Below are 25,774 nucleotides of genomic sequence, written 5' to 3'. Positions count from 1 at the left end.
CCCCTGAGCCCCGCCCCGCCCGGACTACCCACCTCACCTCCCCTGAGCCCCGCCCCGCCCGGACTACCCACCTCCCCTGAGCCCAGCCCCGCCCCGCCCGGACTACCCACCTCCCCTGAGCCCAGCCCCGCCCCGCCCGGACTACCCACCTCACCTCCCCTGAGCCCAGCCCCGCCCCGCCCGGACTACCCACCTCCCCTGAGTCCAGCCCCGCCCCGCCCGGACTACCCACCTCACCTCCCCTGAGCCCCGCCCCGCCCGGACTACCCACCTCACCTCCCCTGAGCCCAGCCCCGCCCCGCCCGGACTACCCACCTCACCTCCCCTGAGCCCAGCCCCGCCCCGCCCGGACTACCCACCTCACCTCCCCTGAGCCCAGCCCCGCCCCGCCCGGACTACCCACCTCCCCTGAGCCCAGCCCCGGCCCGCCCGGACTACCCACCTCACCTCACCTGAGCCCCGCCCCGCCCGGACTACCCACCTCCCCTGAGCCCAGCCCCGCCCCGCCCGGACTACCCACCTCCCCTGAGCCCAGCCCAGCCCCGCCCCGCCCGGACTACCCACCTCCCCTGAGCCCAGCCCCGCCCCGCCCGGACTACCCACCTCCCCTGAGCCCAGCCCCGCCCCGCCCGGACTACCCACCTCACCTCCCCTGAGCCCAGCCCCGCCCCGCCCGGACTACCCACCTCCCCTGAGCCCAGCCCCGCCCCGCCCCGCCCAGCCCAGACTATCCACCTCACCTCACCTGAGCCCCGCCCAGCCCGGACTACCCACCTCACCTGAGCCCAGCCCCGCCCAGCCCAGCCCAGCTTGGACTCCTCACCTCACCTCAGCCCAGCCCCCAAGGACAGCGATTTGCTCCTGCTTCTAGCCCGCCCGTTGGGTGTCACCCCTAAAAGCCAATCAGACGCTTCTCTCGGCCGGAACCCGCCTCCTCCTCCCCTCGGTTGGCTGCTTGGGGCGGAACGTGCTGCCACTCACTCGCTCCATAAAGACACAGCGGAAGATGGCGGCCGAGCCCCCCAGCCGGGACCGGGTGCCGTACGCTCGGCCGCCGCTCTCCGCCCTCGCCGCTGCGCTGCTCCTGCTGGGCTGCAGCCCGGCCCCCGCCGCCGCCTCCAGCTGTCACCATGGCGTTCCCAGCGGCGGAGAGGTGAGCGGGTCTCCGGGGCCGGGGCTCGGCGGGCGGCCCTGGGGGGGGGGCTCTGAGTGGGGCACGGGGTTTGAGGTGATTGCGTGACGCGTGGGGCCCCAGGCGGGGCGGGGTAGTGCGGGTGCCCTCTGTGTCATGGGCGGGGGCGCCAGCGGGGCGTGGAGTGTCCTGTGCGTAATGGGCGGGGTATGGGGTGCGCTCTGCATAGGGGCTGGGGGTGCCCTGGGTTGGGAGGGGTATGGAGTGCCAGCGGGGCTTGGGGCGCTCTCTGCGTACAGGGTAGGGACGGGGCAGGGAGTGGGTATGGGGTGGTGCCCTCTCTGTAATGGGGAGCAGAAGGGTGAGGAGTGGGAAGGGGTAGGGGGTGCCCTCTCTGTAATGGTTGGGGAAGGGGTAAGGGATGGGATCGGGGGGGGGGGGATCGGAGCAGCCTGGATAAAGGGAGCATGGGTGGCATGGGGTGAGGAGGATTGGTCGAAGGGTGGGAGAAGTGGGGACCAGGCTACCATGGTATCTGGGTGGGTTTTATAGAGATCTGTGTTAGGAGTCAGGTGGTGGAAGGATGTTGGAATGTAATGGTGCTCCAGTGAGAGATCTCAGTAATGCCATCTGCTTTGAAAAATGGCTCTGCTGAAGCTCTGCGGAGTAAACTCAAACTAAAGCAAACAGATGGCAGATAATGAGATCATTCCGGAACAATCAGTTGGAAAGAAAACTGCTTATTTGATATGGCATTCCAGGTTTAAATGCTTTGGTCATAATCCTGTTACTTCTAGGCCTGATCCTTGCTGAAGACATTTGAGGCAGCTACCTGGAACTTAAATCAGAAATTCGAGAGAGTAAATGTAAATAGACAGTCAGGGCTTCTGCTGCAGTCAAAATTATACGTTTAGCCACTTCTGAAACTGTCTTTTAAAAATTCAGACAAGTTTAGTCAATATATAACTAACCCAAGTAAGAGGAGATAAGGGTTGTGTGTATGTCTATGTGGAAGTAAATACGTTGACTTTTGGGATGCTGTCCAGAGTACTGAGTGATCTCTGATTAGGAAGGTGAGGAGTAGTATTATTTTCATTTTATTTTAAATCAAGAGCCTTTCAATATGAAAAGCTCTTGATTTAAAATAAATTTTGTAATTCAGAATTTGTAAATACCTGTCAGTTTAAAAAAAATTGTAAATATAATTTGTCAAATCAAGTTCTCTGCTCCTGTTTTTACCAGGTTGTCTACAAAGTTTATCTTAAGGAAAATCATGTTCTCAAGAGAAATGTTGATCAAAAACTGAGAATTAAGACTATATATGACAGAAGTGTTGAAGAGTAAGTATAGTGGTATTTTTCTGTAGTTTTGAAATATAGATAATATATTTTTACATCAAAAGGTTTCCTTTTTTTTTTTTTTTTTTTGTAGTTTGCTCCTTGAGAAACGACACCTTATAAAGGTATGTTACACTTGTTTCCCCTTTCTATTTGGGAATGTTATGTATGGCATTCCGCTGTCCCAAAAGCTATTCCACAATGTGCTGTACATCAGTTATCTGCTATTCTTTACTCCAAAAATGTCTGGTTTCTAGTGGCACTTTGTGTATAGTTTATAAAGAACTTTGGGATCCTTCAGAGTAACTATATATTACTGTCAATATTATTGCTGAGACTGCAGTGCCATACAGTGGCTTAGCTGTACTTAAGACTTCAGCAAGTCTTCATGTCATGCCATCTGTTCTTCTGCTGTGCCTTCATGTTTAGCAAATGTCCTGTAATGGGAGAGTTAGTGCTCCTAGGATACGTTTGTACTTGTATTGCAACAAGGAGCCCATTGTTTGTATTTTTGTTTTCGTTAAATTTAGAACAAACTTTTCCCCCAAGCTATTTCTTATTTGGAGAAGACTTTTCAAGTCCGCAAACCAGCAGGTACTATTTCACTAAGCAGGTGAGTGAAGGTTTGTTTACTGTTTGCTATGTTGATATTTAAAATAGTTTGAGTGAACTTTAATATAAATGTGGAACAATGTCTTTTTTTTCCGCTACAGTGTAACAGGAGCCTCTTGCAAGTAATATTTCTCATACCAAAACCTTACACAGTAATATTGTAGCATCTATTTCAGTATCTTTAGCTGCCATGAATTATTTTACAGCTTGCCTTTTCACTTATAAAATAATTTTGACTTTAATCTAAATTAATTGAAGGCAATGTGCAACAAACCAGTATTTAAGGAAGAAAGATGACCCTCATAGATATTGCCGAGGAGCCTGTGCAGAACACACAAGATGTGGCCCAGTTATAGTTCCTGAGGAACACTTACAGGTAGTTCAAACCAAGTGACATTTACTTAGCATTCTAAATTTTATGGTTTGTGAAGATTACTAATAAAGTTAATATTAATATGTTTGACCTTTTCTATGTAGCTTTTACTTGTGGGAGGTGATCAGATTTGAGCAATAAGACACAATACAATCTGAGGCAATAGCAGAGTTTCTCTGATTATATTATAGAGCCAAAAGTCAAGTGAAGCAATCCTTACAAAAATAGCTGTAATTGCATTACAGTGCGTTGGTGTGGAGCGTGTATCAAAATTATGCAATATAAATATTACAAATACTAAGGAAAATAGATTCAGAAAGGACATTGTTGAATATTAAGCCCCAGATATTACCAGAGTTCTAAAGCCATTTCATAATACCACTTATTCAGCGTGTCCAATTTTCTAGAATTAATTTGCCATCATAGGGTCCAGTTGTGAAGTTTTTACTCATTCAAATCTTCTGTTGAAGTCATGTTGACTCATTTTCGATTCATACTAAAACACATGATTAGCACTTCTCTTACTTGCTCTGATCATTGTAGCTTTACAACCTTGATAACATTTTTCAAATGTTTTGTGTAGCACTTTTATTTAGTTTATTTTTAAATTAGTTGAAATTTCATTAAAATGAATTGAGGGACACACTTAATGAAATGCAGTCAGAACCTCTAGTGATAAGTGTGCCTCAATTTTTGGATGTCCAAGTTGGAGACACCATAAAAAGGTCTGACTCTGAAAGTGCTGATCACCACCTTTTTAGTACACTTCGTATTGGGCACCACTCAAACTGAGGAATCAAAATCACTAATCACTTTTTAAAACTTTGACCCTAGTGTATTCACCCAGTCCACAACAGGGATTCTAATCTTTACTTGGCTTAAAAGAACAAATATTTGTGAATGGCTTTAAGATTGGCATATTACATTTCTAAGGATTTAAGTTATTTAGGCTAATTATTTCATATCTTTCCCATTTTAATTGCATTATCATAGCAATGTAGGGAATGTAGTGAAAATGAATGGCATTGTGGACCTGCTGGTTTACCAGACCAAGAAGGAGTTCGAGATGCCGATTTTGTACTTTATGTTAGTGCTCTTACTACTGAAAGATGTGGTCAGGAAAATATTATTGCGTATGCAGCCTACTGCCAACTGGAAGCAGAAATGGACAGGTAAAAATTCATTCCAGGCTAATTTTTACGGAGTAATAATTTTTTCAGGTCTTTGCATTCACTGCTGAAATCACTAGATTTATCTGTTCTGCTGAGTGTAATGGGTTGTTGGTTTACGTCTTATGTTCCTAAAATCTCATGCTTCATGGCTTTAGCTGGTCACCTGCATGGGCCCAGAAGGGACTTCCCCAGTGTATTCTGGGTTTTTGCACTGAAGCATCAAAGATGGTCACAGCTGGAGGTGGGACACTGGATGTGGTGGGCTGGTGCCCCAATGTAGCTCTGAGCATTCTCTCTCTCAGCTGTTCAACTGGCTGATTCTTGCTCATGTGCTTATGGTCTAACTGATCACCATATGTAGGTTTGGGAAGGAATTTTCCCTCAGGTCAGATTGTCAGTGACCTTGTGGGGTTAGCAATTTCCTTTGCAGCAGGGGTGCGGGTCACTTGTGGGATTATCTGAGTGTATATCATTTAATCAGTTCCCTGCCATTGCAGGGACCTCAGGCATTGGTTCACCTGAGTCCCTCTTATTATCAGCCTATGGCACAACAGTCCAGTCTCCTGTACTTGTAATACTTAGGTCTAATTTTGGTTGTTGGGTTTAGCGTGTGAGTGCTGGATGATGTTGGTGGCCTGTATTATACAGAAGTTCAGACTAGGTCGGTGGCTCTCAACTTTTCCAGACTACTGTACCCCTTTCAGGAGTCTGATTTACAACTCACTTAAAATCTACTTGCTTACAAAATCAGACATAAAAACATAAGTGTCACAGCACACTATTACTGAACTTTCTAATTTTTACCACATAATTGTAAAATAAATCAATTGGAATATAAATATTGGATTTACATTTCAGTGTATAGTATATAGAGCAGTATAAATAAGTCATTGTATGAAATTTTAGTTTGTACGGACTCCGCTGATGCTTTTTATGTAGCCTGTTGTAAAACTAAGTAAATATATAGATGAGTCGATGTACCCCCTGGAAGACCTCTGTGTACCCCCAGGGGTACTTGTACCCTTGGTTGAGAACCACTGGACTAGACCCAGTGATCTCTTCTGGCTTTAAACTCTAGGTTTCCACTACAGTGGAACATGGTAGTTCAGACAGGTTACATGTTAAGAACTAAAACATTAATTCTCATGTCTCTCCTTGACACAGTGTACTTTGAGATTTTGCAAAACAATATTTTGCTTTAAATATTATTTTTCAAGTACAAATTATGCTAACAGGAATATTTTCAGTATTTATTAAACTAAACTTTATTAATGCACACACACACACCAAACTACACTAACCCCAGAGAAGCTGGGACATAACTGAGTCAAAGCTAAACCTCCGTCCTTAATACGCATACTGTATAAAGCTTCCATTGAAGTAAATGGCAAAACTTCTACTAATTTAAATGGGAGAAGGATTGGGCCCCTTATCTGCAGAATACATGCACCTTGATCTTGCAATTGTATCCATTATCACCTATGTGGAGCCTCATGGAAGTTGATCTGAGTGATGCACTTTGTCTTAAATCTCCATGCAGACAACTAGCTCCCACTCGTCTGCTTCTGCCTGAAGTTTTACAAGCTTAAGCAGAGCAAAAATCTCTTTATTTTAAAATAGATCAGGGGTTTTCAAACTGGGGGTCATAAGGTGGTTACAGGGGGTCATGAGCTGTCAGCTCCATGGGGCTGACAGCCCAGAGCCCCCATTAAATTAAATTACCCCCCACCCATTTTTATTTTATAAAGGGGGTCACACTCTGGGGCTTGATGTGTGAAAGAGGTTACCAATACATAAAGTTTGAAAACCAATGCCCTAGAGCTCCTCGGTGTGGGTAGAAAAGAGGTCTATGTTTCTGCTGCAACAAGTCAGTTTTTAAGAACAAATACTGGCCTTGTGGGACATAGTTCTGCAGTAAAGCAGTAGCTTGACCTAATTTTTAATTTTATTTTTAAATAGTGTGTGGGAGGGGGGAATTTATTTTGGGTGGTCAAGTAAGGGAGCTGAAATAATACTCCTTACCCTCCATTTGAGGTTTTAAGAGATAGCTGGTTGTCTTTGTTTTCTCTCTCTCATTATGGCTATAAAACAGAAGGTTTGTAATGGAAATGGACTGACTGACCCTGAGCTTCAGTTGTGCAGTGTCTGCTGCTAGATTGGAATGCTTTTATTCGATGAGTTAACTCGGTGGCTTTCAACCTGTGATCCACGGACACCTGTGGGCCCACAGACTGTCTGATTTCCAAAGGTGTCCACACCTTCATTCGAAATCTTGTAAGGGTCCACAGATGAAATAAAGGTTGAAAACCATTGGGTTAACTTATTGACCTCCAATAATTACACACTTTTTGCCTGCTGTGTTTTAGTGTGTGTGTGCGTGCACACGTGCTATTGCTGGTAATCTATTCAGGAAAAACATTACATGGAAGGACTTATCTCCAAAAGAGGGTGAAAAGTTATTTGCATTAAATCAGATAAGTGTTTCTAAGTTTAATTTGTTACCTTCATATTTAATGTGATTATTTTTTAAGTTGCCCAGTATTTAATCAAAATCCAATTTATAAAACAAAGCAATGTTTGTCTTCCAGGCCAGTAGCAGGATATGCTAATTTGTGTCCAAATATGATTTCTACTCAAGCTCAGGAATTTATTGGCATGCTGTCTACAGTGAAACATGAAATTATTCATGCACTGGTAAGACTTGATATTTTAATGTGTCATTTCCTTACATTCTCCCAGCTAGTTTATATAAAAAGGAATGCACTTAGTTTGCATCTTTCAACATCTGTGTTAATTGCCTTCAGGTATTATATTCTCAACATATATTTTGGGGGTTGTATATTGGTCTTTTAATGGCTTTTAGTATTCTAGATGAATTAGTATTGTCTAAATATGCTTTTTATTTACCTTTTTGAAGGGTTTCTCTGCTGGGCTGTTTGCATTTTATCATGATGACGATGGAAATCCTTTGACAGCAAGATATGCAGATGGGCTTCCATCTTTTAATGACAGGTATATTTTTAAATCCTTGAATCCTCTTGGTTTAACTTGACAGTGTCCTTTCATTTTTGCAAGAATATATTCTGGCTGTCAGCTTCTTGAAAATCAGAGTTGTTTCCTTTGCAGAAATGTTCTTTCTCTTCACACTCAAACATTAGTTTCATTTTTTGTAGAGTTGTTTCATTTGTGGCATTATGCTTTTTTGTGTTTAAATATAATTTTATATACATGCACAAATACAAACCCACCCACCAAACGTGGGGGGAAAAAAGGTCAGATTTAGGATGTTAATTACAGGGCTACCTGCACCTTTGCCTCCATTGGTGGTCTGTATGGGTGCACTCCCTCAGGTGTCAGGCCTCATGCCTTCACCTATTTCAGAGTAGAGTTTTACAGTTCTCCAACTCTTAGATTGGGCGTTGGGCTACAGTACACTGTGTATTAACCATTCTTATCCGAATTCAGCAAACCTGCAGGGGTATCTGTTGTGCCATTCTTCCCTTTGGGAGTCTGACTAGTGTACACAGTGATTGGGCAGCCTCCTTAAATCAAAGTATTGCTTTAGCAGTAGGAACAAAGAATTTAGAACAGTGGTCCTTAAACTGTGGGGCATGTCCTCCAGAGGGGGGCGCAGAGGAACGTTCGGGGGGTGGGGCCTGGGTCAGCCCTCACGGGGCATGGGGAAGGCTTGCCACTCACCTCTGCCATAGCTGTGGCTCTCAGCTGTGGCTTCGCTCCCATCCCCAGCCTTGGCCCCTGGCTGTGGCTCCGCTCTCGGTCCCAGTCCCAGCCTCGGTTCCTTTTCCCCAGTCTGTGCCCCCGCCCCAAGCTGGGGCCCCACTCTTGGCTTGGTTGGGGGGCGGGCAGGCAGGGGTAAGGTGGGACAGACAGTGAAAAGTTTGGGGACCACTGATATAGAGAAAAAGGATTGTAAAACAATAAATAATCTATAAGCAGTGGGATGTCTGTGTGTTTGTCTGGTTCCCCGGAACTATTCCCTTTTCTGAGAGCATTCCTTTTTAAACCAGCCAGAGTTCTTTTGATCTGCTGTGTTCCCAGCCTTTTCCTGTCCTGGGATTGTCTCTTAACTCTCAAGGGTTTGCTGAGAAGTTGCTTACCTTGAGCCATTCTTTCTCTTCGGCTTGTGTTTCCCCACAGCCTCCCATTAAACCAAAATATTCATACTATAAACAGCCCAGTAACCAGGTCAATATACAGTATTCATAAACTATGAAAGAGCAACTCCAAATTAGTCATATAGGGTCTATTGAATCTGGCAGCATAACTTCAGCTTTATTTCCCCCATTCCTCTACACTATACGTAATGCTAAGTAGCTGTAATGCCTACAATTAAACTGTGCTGATTAAACATTGACAGAATCCTATCAATTTTTCTTAAACTGACCACTTCACCTGCTAGCGATTCTAGGGCAATCTGTTCAAACTTGGGGATTCTGAATATATGAAATCTTCCTAGACTGCAAAGAGTTGGAGGTCCTGTCATATTGAAATGGGACTTTGTCTTCATTTTTCAAGAAGATCTCAAATTTGACCTAAACGTTAATCTGCAGTAATTTGGTCAGTTTTCATGTCTGTTCCTTAACTGGTACCACCAATAGTTAGTTAACTAAGGGCCTTCCTGTCATTGAAATACTACGGTAGAATACAGCAGTTGTTCATAACTCTTCAATATTATTATTCTGTGTGTTCAGTAATGGACAACTATTGTATAATACTGCAGTCCTCTCAGGTCTTGCCTCTGAGGTCTGCATGATCCGTCACTGTGGATCAGTTCAGTGGTGTATTTAAACATACACCTAACTTTAAGCACGTAAGTAATCTTACTGAAATCAGTGGTACTATATTCATGATTAAATTTAGGCATATGCTTAATTACCTTTCTGAATCAGGGTTTATTCTTCATATATATCTTATATTGAGTAAACTCAATCACAATGATGTATCATATGTCAAATGTCATTGTAATTTAATTTACTCAGTATAAGATGTCCATCTTCCAAGGTTTATAAATATAGAATCACAGAACTGGAAGGGACCTCAAGAGGTCATCTAGTCCAGTCCCCTGCACTCATGGCAGGACTAAGTGTTATCTAGACCATCCCTGACAGGTGTTTGTCCAACCTGCTCCTAAAAATCCCCAATGATGGCGATTCCACAACTTCCCCAGGCAATTTATTCCAGTGCTTAACCACTCTGACAGTTTGGAAGTTTTTCCTAATGTACAACCTAAACTGCACTTGCTGCATTTTAAGCCCATTGCTTCTTGTCCTATCCTCGGAGGTTAAGAACAACATTTTTTTCCTCCCTCCTCCTTGTAACAACCTTTTACGTACTTGAAAACTGTCACCATGTCCCCTCTCAGTCTCCTCTTTTCCAGACTAAACAAACCCAATTTTTTCAATCTTCCCGCAAAGATTTTCTAGACCTTTAATCATTTTTGTTGCTCTTCTCTGGACTTTCTCCAATTTGTCCACATCTTTCCTCAAACGTGGTGCCCAGAACTGGACACAGTACTACAGTTGAGGCCTAATCAGCACGGAGTAGAGCGGAAGAATTACTTCTCGTGTCTTGCTTACAATACTCCTGTTAATACATCCCAGAATTATGTTTGCTTTTTTTGCAACAGTGTATCACTGACTCATATTTAGCTTGTGATCCACTATGACCCCCAGATCCCTTTCCTCAGTATTCCTTCCTAGGCAGTCATTTCCCATTTTGTATGTGTGCAATATGTAATGGCACTGTGGAGGATGATTTCTGCATGCCTATAAATCTCATTTACTAATTTAAAAAAATCACAATACACTTTCCTGTCTTTCAGTTAATTTAGATATTTTCAGTATAACTAAACAATTTTGCAAGTGTTTTCCCTTTTAGTAGTGTAAACTCATTCCTTCATGCAATTTCTGCAAGTGAAAGTTCTTAGCTTTTTATATTCTTTCCTGATACGTACAATATATTTTTATTAGTGCATAATAATTCTGAAAATATCTCTTTAGTAAACTTCTTCAGTTTGGCTTATTACAAAATGTGAATTAGACTTACAACTTGGAAAATATTACTCAGGAGGAAAGTTGCCGAGTTAAACTACTTCATTTTCAATAAGGAATTAGAGTACGTATTAAAAGGATACTGAGCACTGTTCCTTTATGGAAGGTAATGTTCAGTTTTGGAGTGCAGCCTAGGTTTATTGCCTAGATTCTGGTAAAACATCTCTAATTAAAACACTCTCCTTACAGTCTAGGTTTGTATCAGTGGAGCAACAAGGTTGTTGATAAAGCAGTTAGGTTATGGGATATACGAGGTAATAAGATGCTGCGCCATGACGTATTTCTTCTGGTAACACCTCGAGTAGTTGTAAGTACTGATTATCTTAAACTTCTTTCACACTGTATCTGCCCTGATTACCATCAGATACTTGAACTTCGGTCATTACTATCTTGTTGATAACAAAAATGTTAATTTACCGGAAACTAAAAAGAAAAGAATTCTTGACCACATAACCTGGTTTGGGTCAAACTTTAAAGAAAATCATACTCCTAGTTAATTGAGGGATATTTAAATAAAATGGAAAACAGTTAATTGGCCTTGAGGTGTAAGGGGAGAAATAATTGAAATGCAAAGAGAAAATTTAGGGCTTGAGTAGAGATACTATGAAGGATAGAGCAGAAAATTAAAGCTGATTTTTAGTGATTAAATGGACCATCCCATCCTACTCACATCTTGTTTCCATAAAGTCTGATCCTGAGGCTTTGATCACTCAATTGCTATTGACTTAAGTGATAAGGCCCTTAATCCTTTCTCTGTTCAATATTCATCTTTTTTCGTATGACCTGTATACCTTTTCCTTTCCCATTTAAATACTACTTGTTTCCATGTATTCCTAATTCTGCCTTTAATGAAGTGTCAGAGTTGAAAAATTTAATCATACCTTTCCTCTTGTTTTAGAAAGTATTCAAAAACATTTGAGACCCTTTCTACTCAATGCTCCCTCCACCCCACTCTCTCTGTCTTTCCTCTCAAATTTTAACTTTTAATTTTAAGGAATTTGAGGACAGAAACCAATCAATAAGTGAAACAGAACTACAGTACTTTCACCCAAACATTAATTTTAGTATTCTAGGCTATTTGCAGAAATTCTAGTCTAACCTTTACTTTCAGGAAATTGAACTAACTATTTGTAGCCCAACTCTTAAAGCTATATTTAAAGCTGTACTACTAACTATAATAAGGGGCTTCTGCTCATCCTGGTTACTGTCATATTGTGTGGTGGGAGCTGGGAGGGCAGGCCACAAATCTTAGACAACATTGTGATGCCTGTTGGCTAATAGCAGTATGTTTTGATTTTTCTCATCGAAAATTCCACCAGAATCTCTCTTCTCATGGAAAATTTTGATTTTGAGAGAACCTCATTTTCTGATGTGAAAATGTTTTGTTCGGAATTTCTTGAGCATACCTAATTGTGAAGGGGGGCTATTTGATGAAAGCTTATTTTCTGTGAAACATTGTTTTCAGATGATCCTGATATAAACTTGGAATAAGTAAGTAGTATGGTATGTTACTTATTAGTGGCTAACAGCCAGATTGCTGGATTCGGTACTAGGAGACTCACTAGCTTGTTAGAGCTTCAATAAGGAGAAGTCCTTCTGCAGTCAAAGGAAAATAGCAGACTGTGGTAAAAGGAGGACATTAAAATGGTTCTTTTTTAAAAAAAAAAAAAAAAAAAAAAAAAAAAACTTTAATCAAGAAGTGCATACCTGAGTTTGTTTCTCAGTATTTTTAGAATGGGGTTGTAACAACAGTTCTGTTTTGTAGGAAGAAGCTCGGAAACATTTTGACTGTCCAATTCTAGAGGGAATGGAGCTTGAAAACCAAGGTGGCATGGGTACAAAGCTCAATCACTGGGAAAAGCGATTGTTGGAGGTTAGTGCTGGTAAATAATTCTAAATATACCTATCTTATCACTAAAGGGGATAAAAATGTAGATTTTCAATTTTTCAAGTGTATCCATAGATCTATTGGAAACCCACCAGCGTTAAACTTAACTGAAATACATTGCAAATAAGTAAACTGTGCACATTAAACCTCTATTCATTCCTAAACAACTCTCATACCATTCTCCAAACCCTTAATTCTGAAGGTTCACCAGTTCCTAGAAAGACAGTATCAAATGATAAACAATTGGAGGTTCACTTTTCTATAGTTGTTTACCTATCTTCCACAATTTGCCCTGTATCTTACACAATTTGCCCTTTATTAGTGTAATACAGCTATGCAGTGATCCTAGTTTAATTTGTTTTATGTACTTCGGTACCAACTAGTCTCTTCATAAGAAAACTACATTTATAAGGGCACTCTTGAAATTGATCTTTGTTTCCTAAGTGATTGTATCTGGGGGAGAGGGGAGTGGAACTTCCTTTTAGCCAACTTATCTTTTTGTCATCCCCTCTCCTTCTACCTTTTTGTCTCAAATCCTGGAGCGTGCAGTTTAATCACTACCTTGACTTCATAAAATCATAGAAATGTAGGGCTGGAAGGCACCTTGTGAGGTCATCTAGCCCTTTCCCCTACGTTAGGGTAGGATTAAATATATCTAGACATCCTTGACAGGTGTTTATCTAACCCAGTGGTCTCCAAACTATGGGACATGCCCCCCTTAAGGGGGTGCAGAGGAACATTCTGGGGGGCACAGCGGGGCCTGGGCCAGCCCCCACAGGAGGTGGGGAGGGAGCGCTGCTCAGTCCTGTTTTGCCCCCAGCTCTACTTCAGCTGTGGCCCCGCACTCAGCCCCAGCGTCAGCCCCTTACCGCAGCCCAGCTGTTACCCCAGCTGCCAGCCCCCACGGCGGCCTGGCCCTGGCTCCATCCCTGGCTCCAGCTCCAGACCCGCCCCCCAGCTGTGGCCCCAGTCTCAGCCCCCTTACCCCTGTCCACATGTCCTCACCCCCACAGGAGCCACAGGCCAGGCATGACCCTGAAAAGTTTGGGGACCACTGGTCTAACTTGTTTCTAAAAACCTAACAGGGGGATCCACATCTTCCCCAAGTAACCTGTTTCAGTGCTCATCTGTATTTCCATGATCCCCTCCAGTCTGGCTTTTGCCATCTCCACTGTGCAGAAATTCCTCTGAACAAGGCAATTGACTTTTCCCTCGCTAAGACAGTGGTCATTTAGACTATTGGATTGTTCCTTTTATAGTACAAATGTTAGTGACCTCGTAGTCATGGGTAAAGCCACAATATCAAATCAGTGTTGTGTGTTGTGGAGGTAAGCAATAAGGGAACACATTTCGATTTCAAGATTTCCTAGGGAAGTTGGTAAGAAAAAATTAAACGTTTTTGGAAAATACTTTAGTGTCTCTTAACTTGCAGTGAAATTTTATCTTTATGGAAAAATAACTTTAACTACTTGTCAGGGAAAATGTGCTCTGAAAACACTATGAATCACTTTTCAGAAGCTTCCTAACAGTTACTGGTAATTTTCAGAATGAGGCGATGACTGGATCCCACACACAGAACAGGGTCTTCTCCCGGATTACCTTAGCATTAATGGAGGATACAGGGTAAGAGTGAAAAGACCAAATGTTGTTAGTCTTCAATTTCAGACCTGTGTGTTTTCAAGTTATAAACAGTGAAAGTACTGTGGAGTTCATGCACTTAGAGATGTTGCAGTTGAATGAATACAACTTGCTTTATGTAAAAAGTTATCCAAGATATTTGGAATAGCACTATATTGTTATCTTCATTTTTCTTCAGATGTCTCTTGAATGCTATCTATCATTACTCTGTCCATAAAGACTACACCCCCATGTCTATCTGGTTTGTATAATCAAATTATGCCTTTAGTGTAAAATTCTCCTTGAAAAGCCGTATAGGAGATCTTCACTGTCATTCAGCTCTTCTTACAGGTACAGAATTTCCATGCCTGGAAGGAGGGCAGAATCCATCAAGATTTAACCTGTAGATATGAGAGCAGAATTTCCCCTTCATATATGTAAGCCCTTTGGGCAATTAAATTTTTTTGGCATGTTTTATCCATTGTACAATACCAGATGTGCATCTCCTGCTGAATAAATGGTGACTACATTAATAAATAAGACAAGTTTTTGCTTTAATTCAGAAGAGCAATCTGTAAAGTCAGAAGGAAATATTCATATCATTTATAGAAATATACACAAGGGGACATAATTTCCTTGTTCATTCACTGAAAATTTTAATGTAGGTTAAAGTTTTTTGAATGGTCTTCTGCTGATTGGTCAGAAGACCAGTTTCTCAGTTGTATTTCCATTTCACAATATCTTTACAGCTGGTATAAAGCCAATTACAGCATGGCAGAGAAATTAGACTGGGGACGTGATAAAGGCTGTGACTTTGTGATGAAAAGCTGTAAATTTTGGATTGACCAAAAGAAAGAGAAGTAAGAACATACTATTTTTTAAACGCAGTGTTCATGTTCATCTGTATGTTTGTCTTCACTCATATTATAAACTTTTTGAAATATGTGGCTGTTTAGTGGCGTGAGCCAAAAGTCCGATGAACTATCCCACTCATTGCAATGCGTGGTAGCTTTTTTAAATCAGAAGAGTTCAATTTTAGCTGCAACAAAATTTCCAGTCTGTCTCACCAGAGTGCTACAAAATCATTTGACTTGCAACAGAGGACAGATGGCCTTGACAATAAGTATTCTCTGTAGATGTTCCCTGCTTCCCTTTAGCATGTATCTCAATATGATGCTTTGGAACCTGTTGAATTTGCAGTTATTGCAGGGTGCTTTTTCAGTGTTCATCTACATCTTTCTCTTCTGTTGTGTAGACCATGAACCCACTTTTATTAGGTTATGCAAGATTAATAGTTTGGCTTCCAGCACTAATATCCTTGCTTTTACTGTCTTTAATTTTTTTACATCTAATCTTGAAAAGTGGCCATGCTATTACTTTGCCTCCATTGAATTGGAAGTACAAATTATAGTACTCTTAGAAGTCTAAATATCTGATGCATCTGCAACAATGAAAAGTGGGCTAAAGTCCTTTTCAAAATCAGGCCTACTTTGGGTTTAGTTCTAATAGTATTTTAGATACTCCTTGGAGCTCATTGCTCTGACCCATGGGGGCATATCTCGCTACACTTTGTATTAGCAGGCCTTCTCAAATTTTTAATCTTTTCACCCGCTTAAAAATTTATAAAGACAATAGCAAATTTCACATGCTTAAAAATTTGAAGACGATAGCAAATAATTAGATCTTCTAGATGAGTAAGTGCATCCTAGATGAAAGACTTTTTTATTTAGAGAATATTGTGTTGGTAAACATATGGATGTGTTTCCCATGACATTCAAGACCAATCAAATGGCAATAATGAGCTTGGCAGCCAACCAAGAGACCAGTGCCCAACACATGATGGACCATATGAGGGGTGGAAAAGAGACACCGGGCCTTATAGAATTGCCTAGCAAAAGCAATTGATGTAAATATGATCTCATTCAACTAAGATATTCTTTCCTCTTTTGAAGGAGGCAATCGGTGAGCCCATACTGTGACACTCTGAGGAGTAATCCACTGCAGTTAACTTGTAGACAGGACCAAAAGGCAGTAGCAGTGTGCAATTTACAGAAATTCCCAAAGCAGTTACCTCAGGAGTATCAGGTATGATGCATCTTACTCCACGGAACAGCTCAAATTATTTTTGTTACTTTGGTCAGGGGTTCTCAAATTTCATTGCACCGGTACCCCCTTCTGACAGCAAAAGTTACTACACGACCCCATGAGGGGGGACTGAAGCCTGAGCCCTGCTGCTCTGGGTAGAGGGGCCAAAGCTGACGCCTGAGGCCCTTTGCCCTGGGTGGGGGGACTAAAGCTGAAGCCTAAGGGCTTCAGCCTCAGGCTGGGGCCATATAACCTGACCTCTGCCATCCACCGCTGAAGCCGAAGCCTGAGCCCCACCGTCCATGGTGGTGGGCTCGGGCTTTGGCCCCAGGCCCCAGCAAGTCTAATGCCCGCCCTGGCAACCCCATTAAAATGGGGTAGCAACCCACTTTGGGGTCACAACCCACAGTTTGAGAACCGATGACTTAAGTGGTGCAAGAGGTAGTGATGACTTAGGGTGTAGCATTCTTTCCCTCTGAGTTGGTACTGAACTAATATGTGAAGGGGATGTGTGTTGCTGAAAGTGCCCTATTTCAGAGAAGTACAAATGACATCATGACTATTTATGGTCATTAGAAATCTCATGTTGGTCTCTTTCGAAAGAACAATGTTAATCTGGCACTCTGACCAAATTCCATCGTTAAGTCGTTGCATGCTCCTACATGAATTTCCCTGGAAGATTTTCTATATATGATATTTCCTCAATTCCTTACCTAAACTGCTGCCTGATATTGCTGTGCATTGCTAAAATAGTGTGGTTTCACTCCGGAGGTGGCTATGATTTGGTAGGAAAAGTGATTTATCTCCTGTGTGCACATATGTGTATATATCTGCAGAGTTACTTAAAATAGACTCCTGTTAGCAGTGCCTATGTGCAGCACCACTGATGTTGGAAATTTGTAATTATGATAGATTCGATAAAAGCTAAATATACACTTGTCCTTGTTGAACAAACTATTTCACTGCCTCCTTTTTTTTTCCCCCCAGTACTTTGACAGTCTTAATGGAGTACCATCAGAAGATTTGCCTTATTATGGCGGCTCAGTAGAAATTGCTGACTATTGCCCCTTTAGTCAAGAATTTAGTTGGCATTTAAGTGGTGAATTTCAACGCAGCTCAGATTGTAGAATAATGGAAAATCAGCCAGGTCAGTTTCCAGTGAAGTATATTTTCGAAGTGTTGTTCTTATAGCAGAATTCACAAGGATGGTCTTATCTGGATACCCACACATTTCCAGTTAAGAACATTCTTTAGAAAACAAGCTTCTTTGCTGTTTTCAGTCCACTTTCCATTGTGTTGTTTGTTCAACAGACCATTTTTTCCCTTCCTTTCTCCACTCCCGACACTTTCCTTTTAGTCTTCATTTTTTTTCATGTACAGATGGGGCAGGGTAAATTATATTGAACAGTTGCCATCTGATTCTCCTGATGCACTCCTGCCTCATTTGATAGTCTGAATTTTTACACTGCTGAATTGAAGAAACAGATTGACAGAGCCAGAAGATTACCCAGAAGTCACCTACTACGGGACAGGCCCAACAAAGAAAATAACAGAACGCCACTAGCCATCATCTTCAGCCCTTAACTAAAATGTCTCCAACGCATCATCAAGGATCTACAACCTATCCTGAAGGACGACCCATCACTCTCTCAGATCTTGGGAGACAGGCCAGTCCTTGCTTACAGACAGCCCCCCAACCTGAAGCAAATACTCACCAGCAACCACTAACCCAGGAACCTATCCTTGCAACAAAGCCCGTTGCCAACTGTGTCCACATATCTATTCAGGGGATACCATCATAGGGCCTAATCACATCAGCCACAATATCAGAGGCTCGTTCACCTGCACATCTACCAATGTGAGATATACCATCATGTGCCAGCAATGCCCCTCTGCCATGTACATTGGTCAAACTGGACAGTCTCTACACAAAAGAATAAATGGACACAAATCAGATGTCAAGAATTATAACATTCAAAAACCAGTCGGAGAACACTTCAATCTCTCTGGTCACTCGATTACAGACCTAAAAGTGGCAATACTTCAACAAAGAAACTTCAAAAACAGACTCCAACAAGAGACTGCTGAATGGGAATTAATTTGCAAACTGGATACAATTAACTTAGGCTTGAATAGAGACTGGGAGTGGATGGGTCATTACACAAAGTAAAAATATTTCCCCATGTTTATCCCCCACCCCCCCCACACACACACACCCCCGCGCTCTCCTGCTGGTAATAGCTCACCTTAAGTGATCACTCTGGTTACAGTGTGTATGGTAGCACCCATTGTTTCATGTTCTCTATGTATATAAATCTCCCCACTGTATTTTCCACTGAATGCATCCGATGAGGTGAGCTGTAGCTCACGAAAGGTTATGCTCAAATAAATTGGTTAGTCTCTAAGGTGCCACAAGTACTCCTTTCTTTTTACACTGCCAGTGACTCAGTGGCCTTACTGGGATGGTAAATTAGTACTACTAGTGTACAGTTTAGCTGGCAGGCATACATGTGCAGTCAGGTGGAAGACTTATTTAGTTTAATGTTAACAGAAGTTGATTTATTCCAATGGATATTAAGCTGTTTCAGGTAGTATAATGTTCACAAATCATGGAAATGGTGTCCTGGCATTTTAGTCTAACATCCTATGAGCAGTCTGAAGAGTTAGGTTTTCTTTTTGGTGTTTTTTGAAATTGCCCTATGGATCATTTACTACTTGAAGTTCATTTTCTTTACTAATTTACAGTAGGGGCTTGCTGATCTTTTAACAAAGCTGAGTTAACTCTTCAAAAATGTGTTCCTCTTTCCTTCAGATCCTTTCAAAAACTATGGTGCAGAGAAATATGGACCAAACTCTGTGTGTCTCATTCAGAAATCAGCATTTGTCATGGCACAGTGCAGAAAAAAACTCTTTTACCCTGACTGGGGCAGTGGATGTTATCAGGTAAGGATGACATTTTAAATAAATTTAGAAACCGTTAAAAAAAAAAAATCACACCTTTTATAAAAACTCAGAATTTGTTTAAAAAATAGGTTAAGATTACTTAATATGACAAGCTGTTTTTGTTAAATAACCCAATAATTGTATGCGTGCTTTAAAAATAGCTTCCTAACAGGAGCATGTAATTTAAACCATCCACTGGAAGTTTAATAAAAATAAATAAAAAAAGATTGATGTTAAGAACATGGCTAGAGGACAGACCTAGGTGTTAGTTATCTCTACCACAGACTTCCTATGAATGACTTGTCCAAGGTCGTCTTTGTGCCTCAGTTTCCCTAGCTGTAAAATAGGAATACTTATTTTTTTGTTTTGTAATTTATATTGGGATGGCATCCTCACAGGATGTCTAGCTTAATTTGTTTTGTGAGTCCCATTTAGTTTAGGTGGAAGGCACTGGATCTATGAAAGTTATTTTTCATAATCATTTTCTCAGCTGTACTAATTAAAGAATGGGTTCAAAAATATTCTTGGCACAACTGAAGATGCACTTGTATAAAATCATTGGCAGTATGTAGATGATGATGATAGTAATTCTTAATTCAGTGGTTCAGTCAGTATAATTGCATAGAAGAATATGACCAAATCCTTGAAACAAATAGCAGATTAAAATAGTTAATTGTTCTAAAATTAGCAATGTGGGTTTCCAGTTCATCTGTGCGTCTCCAAGCCAGTTTGTGAACAAAATTATTTACTTATTAGAAGAATCTATAAACAAGTTTGGATAATAAACAGTGACTTATGTTTAAACATAACAGACCTAACTTGGTTTCTTTATTTTAAGGTTTCTTGTTCTCCCAAAGGGCTGAATGTTTGGGTCAAGGACACAGCATACTTGTGCAGCCGCTCCGGTCAAGTGTTAACTGTTAGCATTCAGATGAATGGATGGGTACATGCTGGAAATCTAATTTGTCCAGCTTGTTGGGACTTTTGTGATTCCTGTCCTCCTGAACGGGATCCTCCAGCTTCTAACATAACAAGGGCACTATCAATTGGTAGGTTGCCTTATGATTTGCTTATGTGAAATAAAGATAAGTAAAACATCTTAAAACTTCAGAGGATTTTGTCAGTTGTTGGAAAATATTAAGTGCTACAGGATTTCAGCATTATAACTCTTCTTAAATAGCTTGAATGGTTTGTACTTTGATTAATTAGATTGAAAATTGAAATGTAGATGTCTTTGTGGAAAAACTGTATTGACTGCCAAGTAAATCAAAATGGAGGGGCAAACCCTCCCTTCCTCTCTATTTCAAAGTCCTAAAAACTTTGAGAAGGAAGGGAGCAGAGCCAGAGTGGTGGTATATTAATACTGTATGGTCATGTTTCTGCTGGTCTGGGGGATGGTTGCTTGGAAGAAATATGGCTGAGGAACAGCCACTTCATATGGTATAATCTCTGGCAGTCCTCCCAGAGATGTCTCGGTAGCCTATGGAACTTCCAGTAGACCACGAGGCACTTGTGTGTTTGGAAGGTTATGACTCTCTCTTGGAACCTCTACGGGCCTGGACTCCTGCTTGTAGTCCCTAGTGGGATGTTTAACACTTTTGTAATTTCTCCTGTAAACTTGACCTTATGGGGATAAGATAACACAGAACACGTATAACCACTGTTTAGAGAGGTGGCTGCATGAGCATCATATGTTAATAACTGGTGGTCTTCCTTTACTGACTTGGAGCTTTCATTTTATAATAATTTGTTTTGCCTGGCTGCTTTCTAAAATGAAAGTTATTAACAGAAAATCACATAATTTATCTTATTCACACTAATGGTATATTACTTTCCCATAACTCCTAAAATGTTCTTTAGTCCTTAGATATGCTGCCCATATTCCAGCTTGGGTAACTACATTGTCTCTGTGAACCTGCCGTCTAGTCTCAGTTGAATATGCTATTTCTCTTCAACTCCTGTCCTTAAATTTCGATATAATTCTGTTGCAAACTGTTAAAACAGCTGTTTTTGTTCCATCCTGGAAGTGACGACATTTCAGTGATTAGTGAAGGAACTAGTGTATAGTTTGTAAAAAATTTTCTAGGATGAAAAGAATTATATAAATTAATATAAGGTAAATTAACTTGAGTTCTAGTATCTTCTTTAGGTTTAACCCAGTGTATCCTGTATTCTTTGTGTATAGAGATTATTGAGAACAGATCTCTGAAACTGCTGGTTATGTTAGTATCACCCACCGTCTTATAAATCAGTAAAAAAACATGCAGTAGGAACTTAGAGGGACAGGTATTTTTGCAAGCTCCCGCTTTCAGTTCCCCCTATTTTTCTTCCTGTTCTTTTCTTTACCTCAGTTCTGTGGTTTGGTTTTCAATGTTCTGCTTTTATGGCAACCTAAATCAGAATTATTCAGAAAACAAACACTTGTGAAAGCCTGAGGCACTGTTAAAATGTTGATTCTACCCACTCCCACTTTTACCCCTCCTGCTCCTTTTCTTGCTGTGTTCAGCTATTTTCTGACCATTTTCCTAACTGCTAATCCTTAATCAACTGTAGAAGCAATACAAAGCATGTCCTGTCCTAGGGGCTAATCATGTTGTTACTGCAGAGTTCCTAGCCATGGAAAGCTAATATGCATTAACATAAACAGTATTTCAAATGAAGTTTGTATGTTTTCATGCCTTTTTTTTAACTGAAATTCATGCTTGTTAAATTGTTCGCTATTCTGTGTCTCAGGTGTGTGCATTTTGTAAACTGTATTATCTTTATATTTGACTTTAGATTTGTGCTCCTGTTCCTCCAGCCTGGTTGTAACTCTCTGGCTGTTGATGGCTAACTTGATCCCCTTGCTGGCAGGATTTCTTCTGTGTGTATGGAGTTAAGTGTGGGTAAAAAAGGTACTTACTACAAGACTTCACCACCATGCTGCATTCGTCGGGTCAAGAGCGCTACCATAGTGCAACATCTTTGCAGGCAGCAGTCTCACGCTGAATGACTGCCTTTTGGTCTATCTCACTATGGCTTGTAGCCAAGAAGGTGCTGACAACAGCAGCTAGCTTTTAAGAGGAGACAAAGTTTACTATATTTTCTCAATAAGTGCCAGTATTTTGTGAATTCAGACCTTTAATTTTAATAGTAACAACTTTTGAATATCAAATGTGCTAGCTGCATTAGGCAACTGGCAACGCAATCATTAGTGATATATATGTGAAACCGTAAGAATGCTTCTTGGATTTTGTTTTGCTAAATCCTGTGTGTAAGTGGTAGCAGGGTGTTTGGTTTTTTTTTTTGTTTTAGCATCCTCAAACTGGAGATATACCTCAACGTTTCCGTAGTCAAAAGCCATGTAAAAAATCAGTTGCCATTGCTGCTAGGAACGTAGACTGAAATGGGCTTTTACTAACTCTTGCCGTTTCAGCGACATGCAGAGAGAGAGACACGCACAAACACACCCAATTGATATTCTGGCATTGCTTCCAAAATACTGTTCCATACTTTGAAACTTATGATGAATTGATGGTATATTTTTCATGAAATTGGTTTCTTTACATTTATTGAAATATTTTAGGAATCCCACTTCAGCTTTTTGAAGCCCATTCTCGTTTAATGTGTGTCAGTTATATGAAAATTGATGCACTAAATATTTGAAACTTGCCAGGGTAACTTTAAGAAGGGGGAACACTGATGCACTTTTGATGGGATGGTCAAAATATTTCCCTTTACTACAGTAGTTTTTGTCCTTTACCTTCAATACCAGTGTTCAGATTGCAGGATCGGGGTGAGGTGGGTGGTGGTGGTTGTTTTTAGACACTTCATGGGTGTTCAGCAGTGAAGTAATGAAGAGTTCTATTCTGCATAGATAATGTGAACACACAACATCTGTACTCTAATTTGACTTTCCTTTGAGGGGAAAAATAATAGTGATGGCAACTGTAGTAAACAAAGACAATGTTGACTATTTTTAGGCCAAAACAAGACTAACACACTAAGAAAACTATAGACTGGCTCTTCTGATGGACATGCGGCTGATCTCTAAAATGATACTGGATATGTGAAGATTTAAAGTATTGCTATGAAAACAGCTGTTATTTAAAACCAGGGCATACTGTGCTATAAAGAAGCACAGGTTAGCGGTGGACAAAATCTACTAGATTTAGGGAAATGTGTAGAACTTCTGTGTCTACAGGATGTCTGCTCCTGGGGGCACTTAAAGATGCAAACTTGCCCATATTTGAGCCCTTTGGACTTACAAATAAGTCTTGCTTGCCCTATTCAGTTTGTTCATGGTGATAGTTCTGATTCTCAGAAAACTGTTTCCATTACAGATGTGAGGGGGCAGGAGTGCCCAGCATTTCCAGCATATACCAAGACGAGGAGGATAAATATCTTTTAACCTCCCTTTAAGTTGCTATAAGGCAATGGATTTGTCAGGGACTTGCTCCCTCTTTGCAAGGAAAAAACGGTGGAGATAGGGAATAAAACCCTTTGGTCACAGATGAACTTGTTCTTTAATAGGGAGAGTTTTCATTATGGTTATATGCATGTTAAAGAAAAATCTCTTTATATGGCTGCTGCATTTTTTTTTAACATTATCCTTGTAAAAATAGGATTTTTGTAATGTGGCCAATGTCCCTGAACCCTCAGTTTGCTACACAAGTTAAAACTGCCTTAAGGAATCACAACTGAGAATCCTTTGCATTGGGCTAGTTCCAAGTTATACACGCTGCTTTAAATTATATGAGGCCTAAATTAGCTTTAAATATGTGTTTTAAAAAACTATAAGAATTAGGGATAAAATGTTTTAAACACATACAAATTTGGATTAAGACACTACAAATAATGAACAGACTGATACATTTTAATATATACACAATGCAATGATGGTGTGAAATGGTTCCTTGAAAACGCATAATACTTTGAGAAGATTTCTTAGGCCCCAGAGGTTGATATTGTATCTTTTGTCTGTCGTGCAATAATAGAATTTAAGTAGCATCACTCAACAATGATGCTTTTTATACTTGAACATTTTTCTTGGTTATTTTTTCTTAATAATGTAAAATATTTGCACTGTCTCAACTTTCTGATTAACTTTATAGCTGTTAAGCATTTTTACCAGTGTTAATTTATTGCATTTGACATTTGATATCCTGATCTCCTGTCTGTACAAATGTGAAACTTGCTATCTTTGAATGAATAACCTTGTCTTCAACAGAACAGTTATCTATCCCAATTGCTTAGTCTTTCCTCTGAGAATTTTAGTGAAACATGTAAGAAAGCACTGACTTTTCAAGTCACCTTACATCTGAATTGTGTACTATATAGTAAGTGAAAGTGGCCATCGTGCATTGTAGAGGGAGAACTCACCTACCTGTCAGAACTTCAAGGCAGACTTAACAGTACTCGCTGAGTAGTTGTTTTAATGTATCCGGTGAAGTAAAAATATAATTGCCTTAATAATCTGAGATTTCAGTCATGATTTCTGTGAGCACATGCAAGCAGTGAAGAATCCAGCTGTGAATGGTAGAATTGGAAGTGACTTCCTGATTTTTGTAGAAAAAATGTATTTGAACAGGTTAAATCAAACACTTGATATTTTTATATTAGTAAGCTAATGACAGGTAGCCCCATTGTCGTAGCAATGTGATGGCTGATAGATGTAATGAGGTAACCTTTAAGGTGAGAGTGAAGGCTGTCAATAAAATGGAAATATCCCTTTCCATCTCAGAAGAAGTAATTGAATAAAACTGCCTACCTCAGTTTTCTATACTGTCTTAAATTTAAATATTCAACATACTGTTAACTTCCAAATCTCAAGCTGAATAAGTAAAAACATCTCAGGTTTTTAAGAGCAGAATTAGAATAGGAAGCATAAGCCATTTCAGAATATGCAGCTGAAAGTCCTAGTTTAAACAATCATTTAGGCAGCCTTAAGTGTTGTCTACCTAATGAAATTGTCAGTGTTATTTTTCTAAAATAACCTGTAGGAAGCTACTCTAGTTTCCTAGTTGCACTTATTCTGTGATGTACTTATTATTGCATCGTGTGTGTATTATTTCCAGCTTTCTTCCTGGACTAGCAAATAAGTTACTTGACTTGCTATAGCTGTATTTTCTTGATTTATATAATATATAGAATATTTATTTTGTAAAACACTACGTGTTTGCTTATAGGGAAAAAAACTCTCATTTCTCAAAGGTGTTTCACAATTTTTCCCCTAGTTTTAATCTAAAATGGTAACGGAAAGTTCAGGTGACCTAGATTTGAGGAACACAATAGTGGCAGTGGTCTCAAAGAATTACAGGGAGAGAGGATAGTTCTTGGTCAGACAAATTGTATGCAATGAGCAAAATGCTCCAAACAACCAGGCAGTTCTGTTACTTCAGTGTTCTGCTCTCCTAAATGAGCTGACTCCTGGGACTTCGGAGTCTGGATCCATTGCAGGTATCTAAGGAGAATTTAGCTCCAGTGTCTTACTTGGCGGCTGGTACAATGTAGTTTATCTTTTTGATGTGCACTAGTAAACTAGGAACAAATATCTAATCTAAAA

At 40.6% G+C, this 25,774-nt stretch overlaps 1 protein-coding gene across 2 annotated transcripts; it reads left to right on the top strand.

Annotated features, from left to right (window-relative positions):
- The first annotated feature begins 959 nt into the window (after positions 1-959).
- Positions 960-25,774, top strand: LMLN (leishmanolysin like peptidase). Of its 2 annotated transcripts, XM_073305191.1 has the most exons (17): positions 960-1,153; positions 2,375-2,472; positions 2,564-2,594; positions 3,000-3,082; positions 3,340-3,457; positions 4,448-4,626; positions 7,215-7,320; positions 7,544-7,638; positions 10,887-11,004; positions 12,463-12,570; positions 14,132-14,208; positions 14,952-15,062; positions 16,155-16,287; positions 17,275-17,434; positions 19,100-19,230; positions 20,069-20,279; positions 22,009-25,774. In XM_073305191.1, exons 1-17 carry the CDS (start codon positions 1,007-1,009, stop codon positions 22,107-22,109), a joined length of 2,007 nt encoding a protein of 668 aa, XP_073161292.1. In that variant the 5' UTR covers positions 960-1,006; the 3' UTR covers positions 22,110-25,774. The 2 variants fall into 2 exon arrangements, with proteins under 2 accessions (XP_073161292.1, XP_073161294.1); XM_073305193.1 differs by lacking the exon at positions 22,009-25,774 and having other exon boundaries at positions 20,088-20,175.

The sequence above is a fragment of the Lepidochelys kempii genome, chromosome 11 (assembly GCF_965140265.1).
Source record: "Lepidochelys kempii isolate rLepKem1 chromosome 11, rLepKem1.hap2, whole genome shotgun sequence".
Taxonomy (NCBI): Eukaryota; Metazoa; Chordata; order Testudines; family Cheloniidae; genus Lepidochelys; species Lepidochelys kempii.
Note: the sequence above shows the minus strand (reverse complement) of the source record. Positions and strands in the feature narration are given on the sequence as shown.

What these genes read in the sequence shown, in the direction of transcription:
- LMLN (XM_073305191.1), top strand. Translation starts at nt 1,007, where the DNA reads ATGGCGGCCGAGCCCCCCAGCCGGGACCGGGTGCCGTACGCTCGGCCG. An exon ending in GCATTAATGGAGGATACAGG is followed by an intron (nt 14,209 to 14,951) that starts GTAAGAGTGAAA and finishes ATATCTTTACAG; the next exon opens with CTGGTATAAAGCCAATTACA. An exon ending in ATTGACCAAAAGAAAGAGAA is followed by an intron (nt 15,063 to 16,154) that starts GTAAGAACATAC and finishes CCTCTTTTGAAG; the next exon opens with GAGGCAATCGGTGAGCCCAT.